Source organism: Aedes aegypti, chromosome 3 (genome assembly GCF_002204515.2).
Source record: "Aedes aegypti strain LVP_AGWG chromosome 3, AaegL5.0 Primary Assembly, whole genome shotgun sequence".
Classification (NCBI taxonomy): Eukaryota; Metazoa; Arthropoda; class Insecta; order Diptera; family Culicidae; genus Aedes; species Aedes aegypti.
Genome location: NC_035109.1, coordinates 237,300,506 through 237,321,126, shown reverse-complemented (window position 1 = coordinate 237,321,126; position 20,621 = coordinate 237,300,506). Strand labels below are relative to the sequence as shown.

Sequence of the window (20,621 nt, the reverse complement as noted above, 5' to 3'; positions counted from 1 at the left end):
TTCCAACGATCAAAATCATTAAATTTTGAAAGTACATATTCATTTGGTGGTTCAGCTTAGGAATATTATAACCTTCCATCATCAATAATATCCATAGAAAGTAGATACTTCGATTTATAATGAGGGATTAATTCTAATGGGCAAATTACCAAAAATAAAAAAATAAATTATATTTTCTCAAGTTTCTACAATGAAAACCATTAAATCAGAAAGTTCATTTTTCATAAAAAAAAGCTTTGTATCTTTATTAGTATTCATATAGTCTCTAATCATTCAACTGAAAACTCATCTGCTTGATTTCAGCAACGGTTAACATACTAAAATCATCATTTAAAGTTGTACTGTTTTCCTCAATAGCAGCCAGTATATCGTCGCGTCCTTTCATTATCATCGCTCGTATCTCGCCCAAATGGCTGATAATCTCTCGTCGTTCTGGCATCAGTTGCTTTGCAAGCGTGATTGCCTGCTGAATGTGGTCGTATGCCACATCGCACCGTCCTGATGTTTGTGACCGTCGGTAGAATCCATATGCCAAGTAGCTTCGGATGATCACGACATGTGGTGTAAACTTTCCGTAAACCTTGTTGATAACTTCCAGGAGTTCCAGCAAAACTGAAAGAGCATCGGATATTGCGTTAGATTGTAGCAGACAAACTGCATAAGTGTACAACGTGTCTGCGTACCGCCGATTTAAGTATCCAAATGTTATTTTTGCACGATGAATTGCTTGGCTGATAATCAAGGTACCAGCCTCATGGCGTTGAGAATGGAAGAGATAGACCGATTCCAGTTGTAGAATCTCTATGATGGAATCATCTGAAGTAGATTCAGTCATGAGTTCCATGGCTCTCCTAGTCCAGTGATGACTTTCGGCAATACGATGGGCTTTGAAGTTATGGTTCGCCACTTCGAGATACACTTTGAGGAGATCTTCGCTGTCAGTTGTATTTTCGATCATCGTCAACAAAAGAATCTATGACAAAAGGTCGAAAGACAAAAGGTCGAATGCCAAAAGGTCGAATGACAGAAGGTCGAATGGACAAAAGGTCGAAGGGACAAAAGGTCGAATGGACAAAAGGTCGAATGGACAAAAGGTCGAATGGACAAAAGGTCGAATGACAAAAAAGGTCGAATGGACAAAAGGTCGAATGGACAAAAGGTCGAATAGACAAAAGTTCGAATGCCGAAAAAGGTCGAATGGACAACAATTTAGGAAGAACAAAAGGCTATACTCTTTAGATAAAAAAGCAAGTTATCACAAGCGCTACAGCTAAAATAGACGCGAAGAAAACGCGCATATTTTCAGAAAGACCATACTGAGGGAGGTTCAATTTAAGCTGGTCAACGATCTTTTCGGGGTGAAATTTTGTTAGACTTTTCAGGTCGTAGTGCATCCAGAGTTACTGTGTACGTGCTGTAGCCTTATGTGCAAGAGCCACATTCCTTTCATGCTCACCCGTGCACTGTACATTTTGAGACCTATGTTGGTGTTCCACGCTTTTTTAGGGTAATTATTCAATGCGTCTCATGCACTTCGTCACATGCGTTGTTCAAAAACAGCACAATAATTGATGTGAAGACAAAATTTTAAAACGAGAATCGAAATTGTAGCTTCCGGATCCCGCGTCTTCGACCGTACCATGTAGACCATCTAGACACCTGTATAATGAGGTAAAAATAGCTGTAGAGACCCATCGTTACTGAGCAGTTGTTTTACAACTTGGATACCGATGGCGAGCGTAGCACCGAGCAGCGCATGTGTTGAATCTACCCTAGCGCGCTTTCAGAATTTGTGTGAACCTAGCGCAGCACACTATGATTTTGATGCGTTGAAAGGCTGTTTGGTTGGAGACTCGTTAGTCCATTTATGTTCTCCTGGTAATTATGAAACTCTAAGTGCATCGAGGTGCATGCCACTCGATGTGCTATGTGTTGGGATGCCGAGTGCTGGAATGCAGTAACTGCGGCTGTCATTCAGATTATACTGGAATTATTGCACCAATGGCGTGCCGCCATGAGTTGACTGCAGAGCAGAGTATTCGCTCTGCGGAGGCTGGTTCCCTGTAACAATGTTCTAGACGGCTAGGAGAAGCAGTTTGCCTTGGCTGGCTTTTTCTTCTACATATGTTAAAGTGTTGCATCAGCTCGGGTTGCAGATCATCTCTTAAAAAGCATGATGCACAAATGCAAAAATGATCAAGTTATCAAAAAAGCTCTCAGTAAATGCTAGTGTAGCTGAGAAGCAGACTCTACCCTATTTGGGACCTAATTCCAGAAAGAGGACGATTATTTTTCCCTTATGCTAATTTAAATCAGTCGAAACCAACAGTTAGATAAAACTCTAATGCATAGCCCTAAAACAGCAAAACTTCAAAAGAAGGAAAATCCTTTGTTAGAAATGCAATTGATATGCTTATAAACTCTGTAAGCATGAAGAACAGCCGATATTTATAAGAAGGCAACATTTCAATTGAAAAAAAAAATACAGGCAAGATGTAAAAGTTAAATCAGTCGATTATAAAAGAAAGAATAATCGTCGATACAATATATACAACGATAATTCCAGAAAGAGGACGATTATTTTTCCCTTATGCTAATTTAAATCAGTCGAAACCAACAGTTAGATAAAACTCTAATGCATAGCCCTAAAACAGCAAAACTTCAAAAGAAGGAAAATCCTTTGTTAGAAATGCAATTGATGTGCTTATAAACTCTGTAAGCATGAAGAACAGCCGATATTTATAAGAAGGCAACATTTCAATTGAAAAAAAAAATACAGGCAAGATGTAAAAGTTAAATCAGTCGATTATAAAAGAAAGAATAATCGTCGATACAATATATACAACGATAATTCCAGAAAGAGGACGATTATTTTTCCCTTATGCTAATTTAAATCAGTCGAAACCAACAGTTAGATAAAACTCTAATGCATAGCCCTAAAACAGCAAAACTTCAAAAGAAGGAAAATCCTTTGTTAGAAATGCAATTGATATGCTTATAAACTCTGTAAGCATGAAGAACAGCCGATATTTATAAGAAGGCAACATTTCAATTGAAAAAAAAAAAATACAGGCAAGATGTAAAAGTTAAATCAGTCGATTATAAAAGAAAGAATAATCGTCGATACAAATGTCTACAACAGTATAAAACCACTATAATGTATAACTCCAAAAGAACAGCCAATGTTTCAAAGAAGGACAAATCTTTATTGAAAATGTTTCAAATAAAAAGCTAATAATAATCACTTTATGCTTTGGAGTATCAAAATAATAACAACCGACATTCAGAAAATAAATCTTTTGTTTGGAAAATAATAGCATTAATAGAAATTATTGCTTCAAACGATAGTTCTGAAGAACAGCTATCACCCTTTCAACGGTACAATTAGGACCTTTCGTCCATTCGACCTTTTGTCCATTCGACCTTTTGTCCATTCGACCTTTTGTCCATTAGACCTTTTGTCCATTCGACCTTTTGTCCATTTGACTTTTTTCCATTCGACCTTTTGTCCATTCGACCTTTTGTCCATTCGACCTTTTGTCCCTTCGACCTTTTGTCACTTCGACCTTTTGTCCATTCGACCTTTTGTCCTTCGACCTTTTGTCATTCGACCTTCTGTCCTTCGACCTTTTGTCCTACAACCTCAACAAAATGCTACATGTTGTATCCGCTTTCGTTCGTAGTAGAGCACTTCCTTCGGCCCGAAGCTTATGCTTCACACATATCATCTCCAACGCTTCGTGATTTTTATTTTCTTTTGCTTGTGAAATCATAAGTAGAGCGATATCGAGCACTTCCATGCTCTGGAAAACCCACCCAGCTTCGTGTAGATACGCTCCAAATGTAATTGTTTTTACGACTTTGTTGAGAATCGACGAAAATCCGATGGGTTGTTTGATTTCCATCAGCCTTTTACACCAGTTCTTGGCAAGCTCTGGCAGAACTGGTTTTCCTATTAAACTTGCATGGCGTAAGCAATTTTCCAATTTCAATCGATCGGTTTCATGACTTGCGAATCCTTTCATGAATAAAACTGGGTCAGAAAGCTCCTGGTGTAATTTTCTTCTGAGGGACGGAAAATAGGTCATGTGATCCAAAACGCTGCTCAAAACGGTAGTTGGTAGATCATGGAGAACAGAGATCCGTACCCCATACTGACAAATCTTATTAACTTCCTTCGTAAATACTTTGGCGCTCAGTTGATGCAGAGTAGATGCCGTTTTACAACCTGGTGTTATGGCCTTGCAGCAAGCTGTATTGATGACGTCAACAATATCCGAGAGCATTTTTCTGCCTAATCAAGTAAAAATGTTAAAATATCAATTATGACTAGTAAGTAATATCAAACGGCACCATATTTTATTAAACCAGCGGGTATGAAGGACATATCATACCCAGCAATATTTGGCGGCCTATGCATCAGTAGAAGCTCATGTTGAAGCAAAAAGAATGCGATAGTTGAGTGCTACAATATCTTGATACCTAGGCAGACGAGGAAAAGTATTAACTAACACGACGAACAAGAGAATCGATTTCTCTGTAGGAAGCTTTGAATACTTCAGTGGCCGGGTAGTTGCAGTTTTCTCAACAGATGAGTGGAAACCTCGTTTTTTTCATATACAAAATCAGAACGGTAATTTTGGGGAGGGCAAATCGCAGGCCAAAAGGAAGAACTCATATGATAAAGTATTTGCTTGTACAGCTAAGGAGCTCCTTTGATATGAAAAATGTCTCAACGAGTGTCGTGGTCGAAAATTAGTTGCAACTCAATTTTGCGGCTTTAGGACATTTCGTCGAATGAAATTTGGTCGAAAGACGTTTGGTCGAATGATATTTGGTCGAAGGTACATTTGGTTGAAAGGACATTTGGTCGCATGGACATTTGGTCGAATGGCTTTGGAAAATTTATTTTGGTCGAATGATGTTTAGTTGAACGGAATCATTTGATTGCAAATTGATTGTTGTTTTCTAAGTTTTGCAAAGTTAGTAAGATAACGTATTCTTTTGAATAATCTGAATTATTAACTGTTGTTGAATATATTATGGGACATTTTATGTAGTCTTATTTTTAAATTCAATACACCTTTATATTTGTAATTTGAAGTTATGCCGAAATCTAGGATTTGAATGATTATTCAAATGTATTTTTTAGTAGTTTTTTTTCTACACGGACTGAACTATTTAGCTCTAGTGAATTTATTACTCTTTTAAAATATCATCATTCTTTGAAGAACTGCTCTACAAGTTATGTTATTACTCAACGATGTGCACATAATGTTTTTTCATTTATTCTTCTTCTTCTTTCTGGCATTACGTCCCAACTGGGACAAAGCATGCTTCTCAGCTTAGTGTTCTTATGAGCACTTCCACAGTTATTAACTGAGAGCATTCTTTGCCGATTGAGCATTTTTTGCATGCGTATATCGTGTGGCAGGTACGAAGATACTCTACGCCCTGGGAATCGAGAAAATGTCCTTTACGAAAAGATCCTCGACCAGCGGGATTCGAACCCACGACCCTCAGCATGGTCATGCTGAATAGCTGCGCGTTTACCGCTACGGCTATCTGGGCCCCTTCTTCATTTATTATTCTTTTGAAATATCATCGTTCCTCGTAATGAAGCATTCGGAGAGAGTGCTCGGGATCTTTTTTTGAATTTCGGGTCTTGCAGCTCACGGAAGTGGGTAAGAATTTTGAATGCGTAAATCAGAACTCTTTTTATGGCCAATTGGCTTATTGTGACTTCAAGCAAAATGCCATTCCTCAAGCAAATATATGGCTTTGCTGACAGTGTTTGATGACCTCGGGTGAATCAGAGTTTGCAGTAGAAGCTTTGGATTATTAAAAATGAAAACTGTGCTAATTCTTTATATTGGGTAAGGGAAGACGAGTTGACTGAGGTGAAAAAGTTGGCTTGTTCCCATTTAAGATCAGCTTATCTCGAATAGTCAAATCTTAGAACATGCCTGAACGAAAAAGCGGCAAAAACATAAAAAAAAACACTTGTTTTTAATTATGAATCGTGGTTTACGGCTAACCAGCCAAGTGGAAGCTTAACAACTACCGAAAAGCTAAACATTACATATAATTTGCAATTGGATTAGATGGACAAATTGATGTGAAGATTTGCGAAAAAGTTACACGTCTTCTCAGTGAGAATCGAACGCACGACTCCCCGATCTCTAGTTGGGGCGCGTTACCACTACGCCATGAGAGGACTGAATCTATGACATTTGGTCGAAAGACATTTAGTCGAATGACATTTAGTCGAATGACGTTTGGTCGAAAGTACATTTGGTCGAACGGACATTTCGTCGAATGGACATTTGGTCGAAAAGGTTTAGTTGCAACAGAAAGCATATGATATTTGGTCGAACTGACATTTCATGGAAAAAATTGTGCTCGAATCTAAATACTATGGAAACAAAGTTTTACGTTTAGTCTGACTACCGTCGAGATTAGCATTTTTTCGCTTAAAAAAGAAATTGAAAAAGTATCAGCCATTTTACCAACCATCAATATGTGATTAGCAAAATTTTGATATTCAGTTCGTTGGACGCTCTTCCAACGTATTAATCTACCTCTTGCGTGTTTGATGTTTCATGCTGCTTTCTTGTCCAGGTATGTTCTGAGATTCAAGATAAGCTGATATTAAAAAGAAACATGCCAACTTTTGTCACCTCAGTCAACTGATCTTTCCTTACCCGGTACAAATAATCAGCACTTTATTTCATTTTCAATAATCCAATCTTCTACTGCAAACTCTGTTATTAACTCGAGGTCATCAACATTGTCAGCAAAACCATATATTTGCTTGAGGAATGTTATTAAGCTGGAAGTCACAATAAGCTAACTGACCATAGGTAGAGTTACCGACACCTAACATTCACTTCGTCAAAAAGGTTTTCTTCAAAGCAAGTTTTTTCTGCCGTTTTAATTCTGATGTCCGCATTCAAAAATCTTACCCACGTCCATTGAGCTGCAAGACCCGGAATGCAAAGAAAGATCCCGAGCTCTCTCTCCGAATGCTTCCAGCAGATGAGCTGATCTTCATTACGAAGAACGATGATATTTCGAAAGAATAATAAATGAAGAAAATATTATGTTCACATCATTGAGTAATAAAATAACTTGTTGAGCAGTTTTTAAAAGAATGATGATATTTTAGAAGAATAATAAATTCACTAGAGCTCAGTATTTCAGTTAATGACAAAAAACTGTTAAATAGTTCATTTGGATAATCATTGAAATTTTTGATTTTGGCATAACTTCAAATTACAAATAAAAAGGTGTATCAAATTTGAAAATAAGACTACAACAAATGTCCCATTTCTTATTCAACAAAAGTTAATGATTCAGATTATTCAAAAAAATACGTTATCTTATCATTTTTGCAAAACAAATATCAATTTTGCAAAATGATCTTCCAATAAACCATTTTAAAATAAGCTTTCATCCAAACTTCCGTTCAACTGAGGCATCATTCGACGAAAATAAGTGTTCTAAAGACATTCGACCAAATGTCCATTCGACTAAATGTCCTTTCGACCAAATGTACTTTCGACCAAATGTCATTCGACCAAACGTCATTCGACCAAATGTCATTCGACGAAATGTTCTAAAGCCGAGAGGACTGACGAATCTGTGACATTTGGCCGAAAGACATTTGGTCGAATAACATTAAGTCAAACGACGTTTGGTCGAACGGACATTTCGTCGAAGGGACATTTGGTCGAAATTGTTTAATTGCAACAGAAAGCATATGGCATTCGGTCGAACCAACATTTCGTGGAAAGGTCATGTGGTTGAATCTAAATAGCACGGAAATAAAGTTTTTCGTTTAGTCCGATTATCGTCGAGAGGAGCATTATGTCGCTAATACTTAGAGTTATTGATTAATTTAAAAAAATCAACCATTTTACCAACAATCAATATGCGGTTAGCAAAATTTTCTTGATAGACCTTACTCTACCAACATAGTGATCGAACGCTTGCGTTGTTGACGTTTCATGCTGCTTTTTCAATCAGGCTTATTCTGCGGGGCAAGATAAGCTCGATGGAAGCAAGTCGATTTTTGTCACCTCAGTCAGCTTGTCTTCTCTTACCGGATACATTGAATAAGTACAATTTTCTTGAGAAACTTAAAAGTAGATGGAGTACCGTGTACCTTTTAATTCCGCTCCGCTTTAAGAGCGGAATTAAAAGGTACACGGTATTCCATCTACTTTTAAGTTTCTTCATTGAGATTCTGATCAGGGGATTCGAATAAATTAATACAACGGACAATTTACTTGTTTAATTGTTTTTGATCAAACTATATCTCGGTGCTCTCATCGTAACGATTCAAATCACAAGCTCTGTTATTCTCTCAAGGTCTTCAACATTGTCAGTAAAGCCATATTGCTTCAGGAATGTTGTCAAGCTAGAAGTCACAATAAGTCCATTAACGATGTGTAACTTGTCTTGTTACCGACACTCAACATATACTTCGCCGTAAAGGTTTTCTTAAAAACATTTTTTTACCGTTCTAACTAAACTAACTAAACTAACTAAAACTTGAAAAACAATAATAAATTTTACCAAATGATCATATAATGAACCATTTAAAAAAACAAGTTTTTGACCAAGTTTCAGCTCAACAAAATGTCATTCGACCAAATGTCATTCGACGAAATCTTCAAAAGTCTTTGGACCAAATGTCGCTTCGACCAAATGAACTTTCGACCAAATGTCATTCGACGAAATGTCCTAAGGCCATTCTGGTCTAATATTCATAAATTGTAAAATAAGAAGTTCTATGTTAAAAATTTGAAAACAATATACGAAATATTAGAAACTTTTCGAGTGTTATATTATTATCGATTAGTAGGTTGTATTTGATTTGATGTCGAAATTGTAGTTGCTTTTAGTAGAAGAAGTAATACTGCAACCTCAGTTTTGAGACAAAAGTTCGCAGCCGCCGTGGGCCAAAGGTCGCACTAGATTTTCAAATCAAAACAATCCAAGTGTATTAAACCTTCCATTTTGGGCTTTTAACGTAAGAAAGAATCGAAGTACGAAGTATAAAGTATACGAATCACACATTTATAATTTTCAGAGAAAAAAATAGTAGTTTACGGAACAAGTTGCAGAATGATGATTTTGACAGCACGAGTCGTAAATTTATCCTACGAGGCTTGCCGCCAAACATCTTAAAATTCTTAAAATTCTGATTTATGCCGACGATATGCCGACGAGCTTAGGGCCCAGATAGCCGTAGCGGTAATCGCGCAGCTATTCAGCAAGACCATGCTGAGGGTCGTGGGTTCAAATCCCACCGGTCGAGGATCTTTTCGGGTTGAAAATTTTCTCGACTTCCCAGGGCATAGAGTATCTTCGTACCTGCCACATGATATACACATGCAAAAATGGTCATTGGCATAGTAAGCTCTCAGTTAATAACTGTGGAAGTGCTCATAAGAACACTAAGCTGAGATGCAGGCTCAGTCCCAGTTGGGACGTAACGCTAGGAAGAAGTAGAAGATGCCGACGAACTTTATATGGAAGTCAATAGCAACAAAGATAGCGACATTTATCTGAATGAAATAAGTTTATTTGATAAATGGTGTAGCAAAAGCTTACTTCAATTAAACGTCAAAAAATGTAATTTAATCACATATAGCAGAAAACGGAATACACCACAGATTATTGTCTCTTTAGGAAATCAAATAGTTCAAAAGTGCGATAAGATTTGAGATTTAGGTGTCATATTAGACTCTAAACTTACCTTTACTGATCATTATAATACGATTATCCATAAAGCAACCAATATGTTGAGCTCTATTAAGCGCTTTAGCTACATTTTTCGGGATCCATATACGATTGAAACCTTGTACATTGCTTATGTAAGATCAGTTCTAGAATATTGTAGTATTGTGTGGTATCCGCATATAAAAACACATGGTGATAGAATCGAATCAGTACAGAAGCAATTTTTTTATATGCCTTACGCAATTTTTGGGCTGCAAAACGGTGAGTCGACAACTAGGAAGGAGCGTTCAACACAGCTCTGGTCCTCACAAGTTCCTACCTCACGCTACCACGGGTCAAACGATGACAAAGACCACCAGCTAATGGTTGCGTACTTAGCTGGCAGTGCAGCCTGGGCACTGTTGTCCTTCTGATATCAGCTAGATTGAGGAGGTACGTCTCGAGCGTCTGTTCACAGGAGGTGCGGCTCAAACAGCATCTGTTCTGGTATCCAGCGGCTGAGCAAGAAATGCTGAATCGCGCACAGCTAAATCCAAGATGGTAGCCCCATCAGCGCGATCGTCCTAGTGTTAGTTGGGACGTTAAACAGAGCTGGCACGATGGCGCTCCGGCGAGACAGGAGTGTTGGCGTAGGCCCAATAAGCCACCCGTAAAAAACCTTATTGCGAATAACATAGGAGATAATACGACCCGGAACAATCGGCAAAGACCCACGCGACGAAATAAGGATTACGATTGGAAACTTGGAACTGCAAGTCACTTGGTTTCGCAGGTTGCGACGGGATAAAATATGACGAACTACATCCCCGTAACTTCGATATCGTAGCACTGCAGGAACTTTGTTGGACTGGACAGAAGGTGTGGAAAAGCGGGAATCGAGCGGCTACCTTCTACCAAAACTGTGGCACCACAAATGAGCTAGGAACTGGCTTCATAGTGTTGGGCAAGATGCGACAACGCGTTATCGGGTGGCAGCCGATCAACGCAAGGATGTGCAAGATGAGGATAAATGGCCGTTTCTTCAACTACAGAATCATCAACGTACACTGCCCACACGAAGGGAGACCCGACGACGAGAAGGAGACATTTTACGTGCAGCTGGAGCAGATTTATGACGGATGCTCGCCACGTGACGTGAAAATCGTTGTTGGCGACATGAACGCACAGGTAGGACGAGAGGAGATGTACAGACCGGTGATCGGGCGGAACAGTTTGCACGCCGTATCTAACGACAACGGCCAACGATGTGTCAACTTTGCAGCCTCTCGTGGTATGGTGGTTCGAAGCACCTTCTTCCCCCGCAAAGATATCCATAAGACCACCTGGAGATCACCCGATAACCTAACCGAGAACCAAATCGACCACGTTCTAATAGACGGAAAATTTTTCTCTGACATTACCAATGTTCGCACATACCGCAGTACGAATATAGATTCGGATCACTACCTAGTTGCTGTATGTATGCGCTCAAAACTTTCGACGGTGGCAAACTCGCGTCGAAGCCGAACGCCGCGGCTTAACATCGAGCGGCTACGGAACTCAGAAGTAGCCCAAGAATACGCGCAGCAGTTGGAAGTGGCCCTACCAACGGAAGAGCAGCTTGGCGCCGCCACTCTTGAAGATGGCTGGAGGCACATAAGATCCGCCATAGGTAGCACCGCAACAGCAGCACTAGGTCCAGCGGCCCCGAATCAGAGAACGACTGGTACGACGGCGAATGCGAGCAGTTGAAGAATGAGAAGAATGCAGCATGGGCGAGAATGCTGCAACACCGCACGAGAGCGAACGAGGCACGGTATAAACAGGCGCGGAACAGACAAAACTCGATCTTCCGAAGAAAAAAGCGCCATCAAGAAGAACGAGATCGCGAAGCGATGGAAGAGCTGTTCCGCGCTAAATACACACGGAAGTTCTATGAGAAGCCTAACCGTTCGCGCAAAGGCTTTGTGCCACAAGCCGACATGTGCAGAGACTGTGACGGAAATCTTCTCACGAACGAACGTGAGGTGGTCGAAAGGTGGCGGCAGCACTACGACGAGCACCTTAATGGTGATGTGACCAGTAGCGGAGGTGGCACGGAAATAACTTTGGGAGCACGCGCGGACGACGAAAGACTTCCGCCTCCAGATCTTCAAGAGGTAGAAACGGAGATTAGACGGTTGAAAATCAACAAAGTCGATGGAGTGGACCAACTTCCGAGCGAATTGCTAAAATATGGTGGTGATGCACTGGCAAGAGCGCTGCACTGGGTTATTTCCAAGATTTGGGAGGAGGAAGTATTGCCAGAGGAGTGGATTGAAGGTGTCGTGTGTCCCATCTCAAAAAGGGCGACAAGTTGGGTTGCGCCAATTATCGTGCGATCACAATTTTGAGCGCCGCCTACAAGGTACTCTCCCAAATTCTATGCCGCCGTCTATCACTAGAGAATTCGGACAATATCAGGCAGGATTTATGGGCGAACGAGCAACAACGGACCAGATATTCGCCATCCGCCAGGTGTTGCAGAAATGCCGCGAATACAATGTACCCACACATCATTTATTCATCGATTTTAAATCGGCCTATGATACAATCGATCGAGAACAGCTATGGCAGATTATGCACGAATACGGTTTCCCGGACAAACTGATAAGATTGATCAAGGCGACGATGGAGCGAGTGTTGTGCGTAGTCCGAGTATCAGGGTCGCTCTCGAGTCCCTTCGAATCTCGCAGAGGGTTACGGCAAGGTGATGGCCTTTCGTGTTTACTGTTCAACATTGCTTTAGAGGGTGTGATAAGAAGAGCGGGGATAGACACGAGCGGCACAATTTTCAGAAAGTCCGTTCAGTAACTTGGTTTCGCCGACGACATTGATATTGTTGCACGTAACTCTTAGACGATGGCGGACACGTACATCCGACTAAGGGCTGAAGCTAGGCGAATCGGACTGAACATCAATGTGTCAAAGACGAAGTACATGATAGCGAGGGGCTCAAGAAAAGACACGGCATGCCCCCACCTCGAGTTCATATTGACGGTGATGAAATCGAGGTTGTCGAAGAATTCGTGTACTTGGGCTCACTTGTGACCGCCGACAACGACACCAGCAGAGAAATCCAGAGACGCATCGTTGCAGGAAATCGTGCCTACTTTGGACTCCGCAGAACGTTCCGATCGAGCAAAGTTCGCAATCGCACGAAGTTGACCATCTACAAGACGCTGATTAGACCGGTACTCCTCTATGGGCACGAAACATGGACCCTACGTGCAGAGGATCAACGCGGCCCTTGGTGTTTTCGAACGGAAGGTGTTGCGGACCATCTACGGCGGAGTGCAGATGGAAGACGGAACGTGGAGAAGGCGGATGAACCGTGAATTGCACCAGCTGCTAAGAGAACCAACCATTGTCCACCTCCCAAAAATTGGGAGGCTGCGGTGGGCCGGGCATGTCACCAGAATGTCGGATACCAACCCGGTGAAAATGATTCTCGAAAACAATCCGACCGGCACAAGACGACGTGGTGCACAGCGAGCAAGATGGGTCGATCAAGTTGAGGACGATCTGCGGACCCTTCGCAGAATGCGTGGCTGGCAACGGGCAGCCATGGACCAAGTCGAATGGAGACGTCTCCTACGTACAGCAGAGGCCACCCTGGCCTTAGCCTGACTGGTAAGGTAAGTAAGCCTTACGCAAATTCGGCTGGACAACGTTTCCACTGCCATCATACGAGGCTCGATGCATGCTTATCGATATTCAAACCTTAAATGAGCGTCGCGAAATAGCCATGATTTCATTTGTCAATGATATTGTATCGCAGCGTATTGATTCCACCAATCTTTTATCATGTTTGAATTTCTATACGCCCGCTAGACAGTTGAGAAATCGGAATTTGTTTGCATCAAATAATCATCGAACTAACTATGCAAAATTCGGCCCAATGAATCGAATAATGTCTCTTTATAATCAGCATTGCACAGAAATTGATCTGACCATGTCGCGAACAAAGCTAAGACAATATTTTAATTCCTTAAGATATAATAATACATAGAATTAAGCAAATATGCAGTCTACTATTGATTGACGAAATAAATAAATATGCTAAATATGCTAAATATGCATTGTCCACTAATTACGTAACAGTCTGGGGGAGGTGGGAGGGTATACGCTAAAGCTTTTTTTTTTTTTTTAAATCTTTATTTGAGTGTATTTTAACGCACGAGGGCTAGTTCTACACTTATATACGCTAAAGCGTTACGACTCATACAAAGTTTAATTTTTTTTTTCCAAAACAAAAAGCGTTACGGACGGGGTGGTGGTAGGTCACACCACGCTTGTTTAGCACCTACCAATTTTATTGATTTGTGCTCGGTGGTGTTGATCTCGGTAAAAGCTTAAAAAATGCCAATATTTATTTTAAGTCAATCATTATGCCAAACGGCCATTATGCCAAATGACCATTATGTCAAACGACTTTATGCCAAACGACTTTATGCCAAACGGCTTTATGCCAATCGACCTTATGCCAAACGACTTTATGCCAAACGGGGTACAATCGGACGGGGTAGTTGATTGCAAATTGTCAATATAAGCGTTACGTAATAAATTGACGCTACCTAAGAAGCAAAAGACAGTCTTAAGAAACCTGGGCTAATTATTATATTTTTCAATTAAAATGATTACATCATTGTTTTTTTTTATTTATCACAGAAACAACACAAACTTTTGATTTATCATTTAGCATAAATAATTAAATAGAAGCTCATGTGGATGAGAAAACGTCAGAACCATCAACACATCTTTCTGGCAATGGTGGATTGTATTGGGAATATCCAGTAGAACCATCCCTTCCCCAAGAATTCAGTAAAACTAAATCTACAAAATCTAAACCATTGATATCTACAGTATCGCACCAAAGCCGTTTTCCCATGCAAAATGGCCACATTCAGAGAGCTATATCTCCACCTTTTCTCAACCAATTTTACTCATTTTTTCTATGACGAACTACAAATAACCTAAATATTTTATAACTATTGAAAAAGTTGTGTAAAAACTATTGATTTAAAAGTTACAGTTAGGTTGAATTTTGACATAAAAAATGCACCAAGACAAAGTGATGTATCAGACAAACTATGCGTCGTACCCTTTCGGTGTCTTCAGTGCATTTGGTCCTTATCACTCAATGAACAAATGCGTTGAGACACCAAGAAGCTACGACGCATAGTTTTTCTGCTACAGCACTTTGTGTCTTGGTGCACTTTTTATGTCAAAATTCAACCTACACTCCCATGCAAAAGTTTGGGTTCACCCCCTCAAAAACATACAAAAGTGTTTTGTCCATATCTCTGTGATGCGTCCAATTGAAACTCTCTTAGCCGCATTCGAAAGGCAAAGAGTTATTCTTACTTCGTATGTATTTTTACAAAAACATTTTTTGAATTTTGTATACTAAATTTGTACTTAGTTGTGACATTTTTCAAAAGACACACTGAAAAAACAAAGCCAATTTGCTCAGTATTGGATCGACCAAAATTTTAAAATAAGGTGTCATTAGAATCGTAATCTTGTATTCTTTATAGAATACTCACGATATTTTTGCGGAAAAATCTTAAAACTATTCAAAATCAAGGAACAGTAGTCATTCAAGTCATGGTGCAAAAGTTTGCAAATTAGCTATGTTGGTTGGTTTGTCTATTAACGAGATTTTTAGCCCTGGGCTAGTTCATCTCGGGACCAACGGCTTTACTTCCCTTCCGAAGGAAGTCGTCACTATAACTTTTTTTTTACGTCATAAGTGACTATGTCGGGGATGGGATTCGATCCCAGGTCCTCGGCGTGAGAGGCGAGTGTTCTAACCACTACACCAGGTCCGTCCCCTAATTAGCTATGTTTTTTAAGTGTGTTTTTTTGAAAAATGTCACAACTTTAAGTATAAATTTAGTATACAAAATTCAAAAAATGTTTTTGGAAAAATACATACGAAGTAATAATAACTCTTTGCCTTTCTAATGCACCTGAGAGAGTTTATAAATATCTGTAAATTTTTCGGGTTTCACAATAATCATGGCTACGTGGCAGTCCTTTAAGGGATTTCTAAATATCTCCAATACCAGATATCTGAAACAAACAATCAGGGTAAGAAGAGTTGAAGATTGAAGAGTATTTCGGCAGCCAAATGGTGTAAAACAAAAAAATATGTGGTTTAAATTATTTTGAAGAGTAAAACAGTTTAACGTTCTTCTCAAGGACTGATTAATGTGCACACTTAAATTATTTTACGGATTCCTGTGAAATTTCAACAGCTGAACATTTCAGTAAAATAAATTAACGGAGTACGGTAAATTTTTACAGTATTCGGTAAAAAATCACCGGAATACGTTAAATTCCGACGAAGTTACGGTGATTTATTTCACCGAACTGTTCAGCTGTTGAGATAACGGTGAAATTCACCGTAAGAGCTTAGTGTGTGTATAAATAAATGATCGAAAGAACGCTGGGCTGAGTCATTAGAGTTATACTGTTAAAATAATTATTGGCGTCATACTGATCATACTTCAAACATTATATCTCCTTCTTTCAATGAAAGGCTGTTCTAATTAGTCGTTTTACGATATTTCGTAAAGATACACTGTTCAGCCAATTCGTGCCAAACGTCTCACTTTCTTTTTTGTCTCAGGTCTGCTACAAATAGCTAAATATGTGTATATAACAAAGAAAGGTCGTCATACGTCTGCTCCACCACTCATCTCTCACGTTTTGAAAATTGCATCAAATTTTAACAAAATAACATGGATCGATCAATCGCGTTGTTTTATACTTGTTATTATATTACAATGATATAAATATTATTTAGCGCAACATTCACGACGCGAGTTATGTACTACAGAAGTGACGCTAAATTTCAATTCATTTTTCGCTGTAACTGTGCTGTGCTAGTAGTCCTATTCTCTTAAAGAATTAATATGAAAGTTGACTTAACAATGTTTCATGCTATAAGCAGATATAATATGCGTATATTTAAGATACCAAAATAAAAAGTATCATACAATTTGGAAATCATAAATTTTCCATAAAATTGTCGAGGTTGAACATGTATTACAAATAATGATTCTGGGAAATAACTTACTGGCGAAAGTCATACGATCGTGTGAAACAACCTGATTGATAGATTTGTGTTATGTCATCCGTTGTATTACAAATGTTCTATTGTAATTTACAATGCATTCACAACTCAGTAGTTGTACAAGATAATGTCATGATATATAGTTGATTTAAAGTTGTATGAGGGTGAAATATCCTTCATGGTTTGTTAATAGTTAATGTAGAATCCATACTTCTCAAAATAAGCATAATTCTCAAAACGCAATCAAAGCTTACACATCATATTCCCTCGTGCATATATTCGAAGCTGTTTACATAGCCACGCTAATTTGCTTTACGAGCTTGGAACTCCAACCTCCTTCCACGTCGTCCAAACCCATAATAAGTGAGCGACAAAATTTATGTTGACACTTTGGTATGCTCAAGCGCACAAAACAATAATAAGAACTCGGTAGTTGTCTATGCCACCGTCACTGACTGGGAGGGAGATGCTTTGTGATGCGCACAAAAGCGCAGTCATAAATTAAATTTCGTCTAAGGCGAAGTTTATGTTGTGAGTTTTGTACCCATCAGGGACCTCTCGAACGCGCGGGCAAGCATAAATACTCAATGAGATGCGGTGTTTATGATATTACGGACAATGTGTGTGATCGGCACAGTGGGAACGAGTCAAACTCACAGTGGCATAATCACCAAGCAAGTATTGGAAGTAATGCACATTAGGGTGATGCAAACAACAATTTGAACATTCAATTTTCGATAACTTACTTACAATCTTTATTTTGATAATAGGGTCTTGCCAAATTTATGCCACTTTTGCGAAAGTCAATACGTGACCAGAAGATGTTTAAGGATTATATGGAAATTTATATGTTAATTTATATGAAAAACCAAAATTACGCTGTCAGTACTGGTAAAACTTTCATATCCACTTTAATGCTAAAATAAATTACAAAACCTTATCACTCCAGCCGTTATAAGCAAGTTGCTGAGCAAATAACTAAGTTTTGTAGTAATTTTTTTAGGGTTATGTGTAGAAGTATATCGGACTGTACCACTATATGAAACAAAAAAATGTATCTCACAATATCATACTGACTTCAGCATCTTACTTTTCCATGGTTTTAAGAATAAGTTAGGTTAAATCATCACCGAAATGGCTAATAATTTGGCAGCACGCATTTCTTTTGTAAAGATTTTAAAAAGGATGAGGGAGATTGGATTTTGAATCCTTTTTGTGATTTTACCCACCCTAATGTGCATTCATTGGCCATCACCGAACTGAGACGTCTATTTGTTTTCCACTCTAGCGTCACGCTATTTAGAGGGAACATACCGCACCAGGCAGCCTTCCAGGTCGTTTGCGCGAGAGGAAACTATTAAGAGTGTCATTTAAACCCGATGCAAGTGATTTATGGCGCTATGCAAGGGGTATTCGTAAAATTTCAGTAAACTGTCCTTTTTTTGCTGTTCTGAAAGTGCGGTAGTTTTCCCAGTGCAAAATGGCTGATAATGGGATGCTCTCCGATGTGCGTCCGTCACATCATTCAGAAAATACACGGTTGACCCGATAGGTCGAGGACACTCCTTCTTCATTTTTGTGTAAAAGCAGAGACTCATTAAAACGGTACTGTTCGTTACCCCGTTCAGAGGGTGTCAAGATGAAGTCATTTGTGCTAAAGAATCTGACCGTTCGACCCCGGCAATATGTTTCTCTTTCCTTGACGGTTGCTAAATTTAACCAAGCGAACCATGTTTGTACCTTCTGAGATAAACATTAGCGTAGATTAAGGGGGACCATTATCCTCCTCCCCCTAGCCGATGGAAAATATTTTGCACGAATTGATTTTGTGTTTGCATTTTTCAAAGATTATCATCAACGCATATCTTCTTCTTTCTGGCGTTACGTGCCCACTGGGACAGATCCTGCTTCTCAGCTCAGTGTTTTGATGAGCATTTCCACAGTTATTAACTGAGAGCTTACTATGCCAATGACCATTTTTGCATGTGTATATCGTGTGGCAGGTACGAAGATACTCTATGCCCTGGGAAGTCGAGAAAATTTCCATCCCGAAAAGATCCTCGACCAGTGGGATTCGAACCCACGACCCTCAGCTTGGTCTTGCTGAATAGCTGCGCGTTTACCGCTACGGCTATCTGGGCCCTCGACGCATATATAGGCTTATATTAATGTAAATAGCTGGGGCATAATTAATTTATAGGAGAAATTTTTGAGTCATTGAAACAATCAGGCTTCTGGAACAAAAAATACCAGAAAAATTTCACACCCATTACGGATCGGTCTTGTGTGATTTCTGCCAAAATTCTGTTATGCAACTAAAATGGTTTCTGTCAAGAACATTGTAGGCAGCTTTACTAGTGACTTTGAGCTTGAGCAGGGTTTTCTAACTGGTGGTCCGCAGACCCTAGGGGCCGTGATGACTTCTCAGGGGGTCCGTGAAGATATTTCAAATAAGTATTTAGTTCAATGGTCACAAAACTTTGGCCTGCGGGCCTCATGAAGGTTTTGTGCGCCCCGCGAACGGATTTTAAACATTAATGTGAAGTGGCCCGCGTGTTATAATAGAAAAGAAGATATAAGGAGGTTTATATTCTATTGTCTTTGCGACTATGTTTTCCAAAGTTTGTAATTTATGGCATTTCAGCCTTGCATAGTCTTCTTCAGAGATTCAAAACTATTGTAGTTTTGTCGTCATTTTTTTTCCTTATATATTATTGCAGTCCGGATTCTTACCACCGATATTTAAAATTTAAAGGTTTCTCGGATGAAAACGAATAAAACCAGAAATGATGGTTGATAGTCTGGAAAACAAAAATTTGACGATAAAACAACAATAGTTTCGAACCCCTGAAGAAGATCCAATACGGATCGAAACGTTGGCGAAGAAACAAGACTATTGTTTTTGATCCCAAAAATTCGACTGAAACGCCAACAACTACTTGAACATAACATTTTAGTTCCTTTGAAGCAGTGGCATCTTCAAGATTTTTAGGCATTACATTTGAGGAGGTTAGAAACAAGTGACAGAAACCTAGTTTTGAGAAAATCGACTTTGAAAATTTTTCTGCATTTTTTCATGCCACACAAATTTTATGGGTGTCAAAAAAACAAGTCAATCTTTTGCGAATTAAGTTGTTTCTTTATGTTTTACAGAAATATCACGTAAAATACCGTTGGAAAGCTTGGCAACAGTAGAATTCCTGTATAATTAACTCCAAAAGCCAAAAATGAACTAACTGTGCTCTAATTTTGGATGTGAACGTGGCAAACATTGAACTTTCGTGCAAGATTCTACATGAGCAGCGATGAACGGCCCCGTTCACTTCAAAATGCACAATGAAGTACAAATTTCTGAAGCCCAAACTCTTAACATCGATGACATCTGAGAAATGTCGGCCATCCACCAAAATATGGTCTATCTGGATGCAAATATCACCATTTGGATGCCTCCAGGTTTGTTTTCGAATTTCCTTGCGTGCAAAGTACGTGCTGCTGATGGCCATCCCCCTAGCAGCAGCGAAAGTCACTAGTCGTAGGCCGTTGTCATTGGTAACGGAGTGAAGACTCTCTTTACCGATGATCGGACGGAAAAAGTCCTCTCTTCCTCGACGTGTTTTGGGCACTCTCCATAGGCCTTATCAAGGCCTTCATAGAACGCGTCCTTCACGTCATCAGGTTTCAGGCTGTAGTTAAAGAATTTGCCCCATATCCTCAGTACACAGATTCGCTCGCTTATCTGTTTCCACTTCATAACGCGTTTCATCTGCTT

At 39.5% G+C, this 20,621-nt stretch overlaps 1 protein-coding gene across 2 annotated transcripts; it reads right to left on the bottom strand.

The window, feature by feature from the left end:
• Positions 1 to 217: 217 nt before the first annotated feature.
• LOC110678699 (amyloid protein-binding protein 2-like) lies at positions 218 to 4,317 on the bottom strand. 2 transcript variants are annotated; one of them, XM_021851913.1, is made up of 3 exons: positions 3,653 to 4,317; positions 684 to 969; positions 218 to 612 (listed from the first exon to the last, which is right to left on the bottom strand). In XM_021851913.1, exons 1-3 carry the CDS (start codon positions 4,284 to 4,286, stop codon positions 351 to 353), a joined length of 1,182 nt encoding a protein of 393 aa, XP_021707605.1. In that variant the 5' UTR covers positions 4,287 to 4,317; the 3' UTR covers positions 218 to 350. The 2 variants fall into 2 exon arrangements, with proteins under 2 accessions (XP_021707605.1, XP_021707604.1); XM_021851912.1 differs by having other exon boundaries at positions 218 to 969.
• Positions 4,318 to 20,621: the final 16,304 nt, after the last annotated feature.

What these genes read in the sequence shown, in the direction of transcription:
- LOC110678699 (XM_021851912.1), bottom strand. Translation starts at nt 4,286, where the DNA reads ATGCTCTCGGATATTGTTGACGTCATCAATACAGCTTGCTGCAAGGCC. An exon ending in AGCGGATACAACATGTAGCA is followed by an intron (nt 970 to 3,652) that starts TTTTGTTGAGGT and finishes TGTCATAGATTC; the next exon opens with TTTTGTTGACGATGATCGAA.